The 8178-nt window shown below is 39.7% G+C and overlaps 1 protein-coding gene across 1 annotated transcript; it reads right to left on the minus strand.

The window, feature by feature from the left end:
• Positions 1–1159: 1159 nt before the first annotated feature.
• On the minus strand, positions 1160–5454 carry SPATA2 (spermatogenesis associated 2). The gene is made up of 2 exons (XM_009698880.1): positions 5028–5454; positions 1160–3296 (listed from the first exon to the last, which is right to left on the minus strand). The coding sequence occupies exons 1-2, from the start codon at positions 5343–5345 to the stop codon at positions 2043–2045; spliced, it is 1572 nt and encodes a 523-aa protein (XP_009697182.1). The 5' UTR covers positions 5346–5454; the 3' UTR covers positions 1160–2042.
• Between the last annotated feature and the right edge of the window lie 2724 nt (positions 5455–8178).

Below are 8178 nucleotides of genomic sequence, written 5' to 3' on the forward strand. Positions count from 1 at the left end.
TATTTATAAAAAACAATACAAGATTTTGAAAACCTTAAAATCATTCACCTAAACAATATTCACTCCAGCCTTCAGGGTCAGCAACGCACTATGTGCCTACAACATTATGTGCAGTCGCAGTCGTTTGATTCAGAAATTTCCCTGATTGCTAAACACAAGCCATTCACTTTGTTTCTTAGTGCAAACTGTACAGTATCTTATTGTTCTCAGCCCTCTGTAAGACTCAGGATTAATCTTGTTTCCTTAATTCTTCTGACGTCCATTTATGGCTAAAATTATTTTCACTATTTTACAACATTAGCCTATATAGTTTCCCCCTCTACCTACCTCAAGCCCTCCCCCCACCCCAAAAATGTAAGACAAACGATCATTCATGCATGTTTCTGCCACACAGGGATCAATGGACATTTAAGTTTAGAAGCCTAGACTCTAACAGTGTTTAAAAAACCCCTAAGTGAATAATTTTAGTGCAAAGTGGACTACATAGTTTACATGTCAGCTAGAGTTCTTTACAGATATTTTAAACACATTTAATTCTGCACATCAGATTAGGTTGCCTGATACTTTTTTCTAACTAGCTAGTTGGAATAAGGAAGTTAGAAGGATTCTTGTGGGTTTCCTTTTATCAAAAAACTAAAGCCTATTCATAATCAGGTGTTGTTTGGGGGTCAAACTGTACAGAGCCTAGCACAATGGAGTCCTGGTTCTCAGCTAGGGTTCCTATGTGCTACAGGAATACAGATAAATATTATTATCTGATTCACATCCATAACTGATGGGTTTACTTTAACAGGAGTAACAAGTGAGCTCTGATTTTTAACCAGGCCAGTGCTTTACTTGCTGGACTACACTACAGACTTCACAGTGAATTTGGAAGCAAGCATAACAACATTTATACTTACAATTTCCATAACCACAACGGAAAAACGTGCACCGAGAACCAAAATCCTGCAATTCTTAGACAAGACTCCACTTGGACTAGTAGTAGCCTTATCAGAGGGAAAAAAACGTCCGATTAAAAACCAAAAATTGATCAGAGTCAAGAACATCGGTCTGCCACAGTGACTATAATAAGCTATGAAATACAGTACAAGGAAAAACAAAAAGTCACCTGAACAAATAACCCAGAGAGACTTCATAGTTATAATGATTCTACCACTTTTAAGAACTCAACATATTAAATATTTATTAAAAATAAACTGTTTCCAAATTACCTATTTACAGTACAAAGAACAGTACTTAATACATGTGCAACAGAAAGTAAAGAAAACCAGTACTTATCTGGAAGGACAACACTCTAGGCATAATTTAAGTGACATGAATACAGGTTCACCTTTTTAAAATACCATACAGTAAAAACCAGTAGGATGATATTGGCAACACCAGAAAATAAAGCACATATTGTCCAGATTCAGATTATATAAGCTTGGGATAAACAACCAGGAGATAAGAGGAGAAGGAAAAAACATAAAGACAAAAGGAAGAGATGCTGTGGTGTTTGCATTTTGGAGGTCAAGAAATGCAGACACACTTCAAAAAATAGTCCTTGTTGGCAAAACAAGCCATTCACGTATTTCTTGCACATTTTGAAGTCATACTTTATCAAAAACCGGCAGTAGTTTCATGACTTACAGAAAATGAGAATCTTAATTTTTAGACTTTATTTTCAAGCCTTGCACAGTTTTATCTGGGCAAGGAGATGACTGCAATGTAATAGAAAGGTGTGATGTCACTTTTCTAAAATACAACAGCTGCCAAGTTTTAAAGAAAAACGTGCTCTTCTCCCCCATTTAAATTGAAAAGTAATGATCGTTTAGGAGTTACCTAAATTATAGCAGCATGAAATCTGATGTATCTGCAGCATCTGTGAAGCCACAAAAATCAAGAACTGGCACCTGATCACTGAACCATGGCTCCAAACATTTGGACATGTTGTTTTGGTAAGAGGTCAGTGTATTTTCTTATCAGTGGAGTCAGAACATTAGTTAGGATAGTCCTTTCCCCTTCCCCTTTCCTTCCCCTCCAAAACAGACTAATCAAGTCTATCTATAAACTACATGGGACAGCTGGGATGATTTATAGTTTAACTGATTGTTAGGCATGAATCTGTGAAGCTCACTTTTTCTACAGCAGGGATCGTAATAGTAAGCATTGAGGCAAGTGTCACATGAGACTTTTGAGCAAAACGTGCAAGTGTTTGCAGCTCCAGATCGGTTACAAAAGCCGCAGCGCGAGGTGCCTGAAGGTTTGGATTTTGAACTGAATTGAGCAGCTCTCTCTTGACTCTGAGTCTGTGATGCGTACTGAGATTTCTCCCTTAAAGCAGACGCAGAAGACAAGCCATCACTTGGAAGTGGTTTGATTGAATAGGTGCTCTGTTTCACTGCTGGGTACTCCTGCCTAGAGTTGAATAGATTGTCACACTTTTGGCAAACCGAAGTGCCACAAGGTACGCCACAGTTTTGGCACTTGAGGGAAGCTGTCTCTTTGGCTAGGTGGGTGCGTTTGTGGTAAACAGGGTTGGCATCATTTTTTAACAGCCATACATCAGGCTTAATAGCTTCTTGTCTTTTAAAATTTAACATACTTCTAGAATCAGGATCAGTATATAAATCTAAGTCCTCTTGAGCAGAAAAATAGGAGCTGTACGGGACATTTGTTCTTAGCATGCCATTGTGATGAGATGAAGTTGGCAAGAATTCATCTGAACACCCATGTGGGGAGCTTGACATTGTCAGAAGAGAGGGCGACGGACGGATAATTTCATCTTTCATGTCATCCTCTGCATCAACTAAAATTGGTTCTTTCCTGAGACTCAGTGAGCTCATCAAAGGTGGTTTCTTACTTTCCCAATAATTATCATATGTGTCCACTGATTTAGAAGGCTTGCTCACCTTTGGCTTGAAATAATCTTTAGAGGCCCGTTCACTTGCTGATTTCTGGAGTACCATTCGTGCCATGGAAGTGTTTAAGTTTTCTTTGCACTCTGCACGCCGTTTCATGGCTTCTGAACAGCCTCTAACATCTTCATTGCTATTTTTTCGTTCATTTATGACATCAATCTCCGAATAACCTTTATCCTTCACTTGCAAGTGAATTTCAAGAAGCTGCTCACATTCCACTTTGGCCAAAAAGAGTTCAAATGAAACCATTTTCACTTGAATGGCATCAACCTGCTCTTTGAGTTTATACATTGTTCCCAGTTCTTGGACATAGCCCATGTAGTTCAAAATCTGCCTTACATCATCTTCGGTTAGAGCAGACTTTACATAATAAACAAAGGGTCCAGTGTAGGTCTAAGGGGCGGGGAGGGGAGTGGAATAAAAGGAAAACTAGGTTACAAATTCAGTGGCGGACTAGATGTTCAGATAATTCAGTGACAGATACTATATAATTAAATAGAATAATAACAACAATGAACACATGCAACTCCCATGGCAAGATGCACTCTTTTTCTGCATCCCTCCTGTTCAGCAGATAGAAATTCCACATGAGGCAAATTCAAAGTAGGAGAGTTTTCATTCAAATTGAAATCCTTATTAGCATAATGTCCTCCCTGTTGATTTAAATCATTATGCTATACACTGACATTAACTTTTATGCATACCAGACACGTTTGCATTTACAGTCACATCTACCATGAAAGGTAAAAAGGCAGAGATTTCATGTATTGGCCCTGGACAGGGGCTAGCTAGAGATAACAGGAACTCAGAATTGCTACCGGAGTACCAAAGTCCAATTCAGTTTTAAATATACTTGAGTTGCACGCTTTTTTGTGCACTATTACTACGCAGTTTTAAATGTCTGTTTTATTTAATTTTGTATTAGGTCAAGAACTTCCACTTCAGCCCCAAAAACAAAGGTATGAGTTTGTGCAAGTTGAAATATCCTTAGCATCTGGCATATCTGAGGTATGTTCTCAAGCCAGATCAAACTGGTTTGGACTGCAGGCAAGAGCAGCCTGCCCATCACATCTTTGTATAGAACAGGTACTGGATCCACAGTGCACAGCCAAACTCAGTATTGGCAGTGCATCAAGAGATATTCTCCATGGATGAGCCAACATTTCAGAGGCCAGATCTTAAGCATAATGATGAAGATTTATGGAGAGATCTTGAAGAAAGGCAATTTCCCTTTGGGGAAACAGAGAACTCTCAAATGTTCTAATAATGTTCCAATTCTCTGCTAAATAGTGAAATAGCATCTTTTTAAGAAAAACAAACAAAACCACCCATCACTAGTGCACACAATGTGCAAATTACTTTAGACATCTGTACCAGTAGTGTTTTCATCCAGCTTTCAAGTTTCAAAACTGTTCTTGTAAGTCACCTGCAGCACTCATTACTGAAATGCTGCAGCAGTTTTGAATAAGCATATAAGAACAGGTAAAAAATAAAATAGAAAAATTGACAGCAGAGAACTCACTATTTGACTTCCAGCACCCAAGCCAAGCAATATATGAGTTCCTACTTTTCCCTCTGAGATCCTGGCATAGGTAAATAATTTGAAAGTACATTAAAATCAAAGCTTCGTGAATTGAAAACTGACACGCAGATAAAAGATACTCTGGAAGCACTTATTTCAGAGAAGTTCCTTGACCATTATCATATAACTTTTGGGAACCTCAGCAAAGCATCCACTTGAAAGCATGCATTGGTTGTTAGCACTTGTGCTCCATTAACAGCTGTTGCAAGACCAAAAAAAAAAAAAAAAAATTCAAACTCTGAGTGAGCTTAGACACAATTTGACCACTTACCCTAGTGAAAGCAAGTCCAAGTAGAAATTAAGGCACTGTGGCAGGGTAGGCTGAACAAAAACCTTAAATAAGCTCTCAGGATACTCTCACCAGCACAAACTTCACTTATTTTACATAGAAACTTTCCTATGGCACCAGCTATATATAGACAAATACACACATCATGCTAATAGGTGGAAAAAAAGAAATCTTTAAAGGAAATGCATGAAATGTGTTAAAAGAAAGAAAACAGAATCGTGCTCTCACTATGGCCACACACAAAATGTCTTACCTTAATATTTTTGAACTCCTTTTTCCAGGGGTAAAGAAAAAGATTAATTCCAACTGTCTCGAGCATGCTGAATGCATTATGGAGAGAATGTAAACTTGAGGATTTCACTAATCTCAGTGAGTTTTCCGCCATCTCGTAAAATTTTATCAACCGGAATCTATAAAAGGGATCAATTTTTGGAAGGCAAAGTAAGGCTGCCGCTGCCACTCGCAAATACTCATCATTAATAGGACGCTGCTTGTTGTCAGAGGCATTCAGTTTGCATTCATGGAACTGTACATACTTCCTAAATAAATCGTCTTTATATTTTGTATCCATTGAAATCAGTTTTTATCTCACACTTGGGCAGCTACCTCGTCTCTTTCATGGTTATTCGGCAGTAGGTTGATTATCTGGCATTAAGAATCTTCAGTAATGGCAACTCTTCTGGAATGAAAATTGAAAACAAAGACAAGTCATCACAGTTGCATAAATCCCAGATGTCCACAACATCTATCTGCTTCACAGCATTCTATAAAATGGTTCACAGAGCAGCAGCTCCCACAACAGCCTCTTTAGGTTTCTGAAAAAGCACAAAATTCTACAGAAATGCTGTTGTCCTGCTTTTCACTGTCATTCTCTACTCCTCTTCCAGTTATCTGCCTAAAACAGCACAATAAAACTACATCGAGCAAGGCACTGAGACTTTGATACAATAAAGTTGGTGTAGGCTCAAGCCCAGACTGAGGGTTCCTTGGCTTAGGCAACCAAGGCAAAAGTAACTCACAGCAAAAAAAATGAAAGGAAAAGCATGAGTTTTTACAGCCTCTTCTCTGCATTTTATTTTGCCCTTTCGGTTCAAACAACTTACACAAACATTATTTTAATCAGTCACTGTTTTTTGTTTTCTTTTTTCCTTGAACAGCGATATAAAGACTAAAATATCCCACAAAGAAGTTTCTTTTTGTTCAACATGGAAAAGCATCTACTTTTTTTTCCCTCTAGTGGCACAGGACCACCCCTAGACTGAGCAGATTAACTAACTTTGTCTTTCTATCCTAACATTTTCTAGGCTTTTGACTGCCACTCACATTCCACTTGATGTCATACTCAGGCCACGATTGTGCTGGGAGAGCTCTGCAGCCATCCTACAGAGAACACATTCCCCTGATGGCTGCAAACTACAGCCAAAGTTTCAGCTGAATGCTGGCAGCTGCAAAGAAGATTGTAACCTTTTCAGCAAAAAAGCGACACCTGCCATTTTTAGCTGCTTTATTAGAACAGAGCAAAATAATTTCTGTTTCTACATCACATACACTTCTGTTCACAGGGATAGTTGCTTTTATGTATATACTGAGCTCCCATATTGCACAGAAAGAGCTGGTGACAAAAGAAGCTTCCTAATGCTACTTTACCAAAACCAAGGTAATTAACAGGCCAATGGACTCCATCTCAACTGCTTGAGGAACTTGTGATCAAAAAGCAAATCACAGGCTTTGTTTTTTTTAAATCAAAACACAATCCAGCCCTTATGGACTTCCCAGCTGTGAACGAAGGGCAGGGGAGGTGGGAGAAATCAATGCACTGTTTTGATTGTAGTCAGTTTGAAAGAGCACTTTAGAAAAGACTTTCCACCCAATATTAATTGCAGCTGCTAGAATACCGATCAATGCCCCCACACACTCCTGTTAAAATGAGAATCACAGTTAAGAGCAAAATTAACTGAATGAAAGGAGCCGTAACACAAAATATATGGGGGGTGGAACCAACAAACCACCAACCATGAGGCCAGGAAAACAAACAAACAAAAATTCAACAGCCTAGCAGCTAATATTACTTGATGAAAGGCTGCACCTAATGACAACACTGTGTGGGAAAAGTTAACTAGCAGTTCAATTTCTGCTCAAAGGCACACTGCTCTTGGTTTTTCCACAATCAAAAACTGCACTGATGTCAAGAGACAAGCTGTGAATCACAGGAAATGTGGAGTTCTAAATTAACATCTGAGCATAACAGAGAGGAGTAAACCCTTCTCTCTCCCTAAGATCCTTCCTCCTTAAGTTGTGCAAGATGAAGTCTGCAGATAAAGACAACAGAACATCTGTTCCTTAGCAAGAACAGCTCCATGAAAGAATTTCAGAGAAAGGTCTTTGTCTGGCACATCAGTACCACACCCCCAGGACAAGGAACGATCCTGTGCTGACAAGGAGTTGCATTATTACTGTTCTTCCACCTCCACTGTTAATAACTACTAAACAAAAGCAGTTGGTTACATGTACGAGACATCAGCATTAGGAAAGGAATAGAAAGGAAAGTCATTCATCAAGGCCTTATGGACTCTGACACTCAAAGCCACTGCCAGCTCTGATTTTCACTTGCAGTTTGCACACAAGTCAAGAGTTCACAGAGCCAAAAAGCAAAACACAACAAACCAAACACCTTAGCAAGCCTTCGCAGAACTGCTCCTCTGCACGCAGAGCTTCCAGAAGCAAAACATCTCCATCCCAGGCAGCCCACCCAGCACCAGGCAGGCTCCGAACAGCTAACAACCATGGTTACAGGGCTCGATAAAAACCTCAACATGTGAGCAAGCACAGATAAATATAGTTTAAGAAGCACACTGGCTAACAGAACAGATCAGGTAACAAGGCTGTTTTTCTGCTAATTATTGACCGAAAACCTCAAGATTTCATGGACATGCATGAATAATAAGTTCTAATCAGAATCTAGTTTCTGCCGGTGAGACAAGAAAACATTTCTATCCACCTCTCGGGTCAAAACCTCATCTGAGGGAACCAATCACTCTGCCTACCCCAGACTGCTTGGCAGGGCACAGTCACACAAAAACCTCTACAGCAGTAGGGGAGAAACATAGGAGAGGTACAACCTTCTCCTGACCCACGCTAAGGAGACCAGAAATGCCAGGCTTTCACCAAACATTTGAAAAGAAAATTATCCCGAACACAAAGATTATTTAATAGCACAAGAGCACACCGCATCGCTGAGGAATTCCAGACCATAAAAAAAGGGAAAAGGAGGGAACAACACACAAATTAACACTCGCTTGAAGCCGTTTCGCTCCTCGGTTCTCATGAAGACACTTGTTGCAGAGACGCCCAGCCCGGCCGGGAGAGCGGGACGGGGCCGGCCGGTGCGAGGAGCTGCAGGAAAG

Source organism: Cariama cristata, unplaced genomic scaffold (genome assembly GCF_000690535.1).
Source record: "Cariama cristata isolate BGI_N322 unplaced genomic scaffold, ASM69053v1 scaffold43444, whole genome shotgun sequence".
Taxonomy (NCBI): domain Eukaryota; kingdom Metazoa; phylum Chordata; class Aves; order Cariamiformes; family Cariamidae; genus Cariama; species Cariama cristata.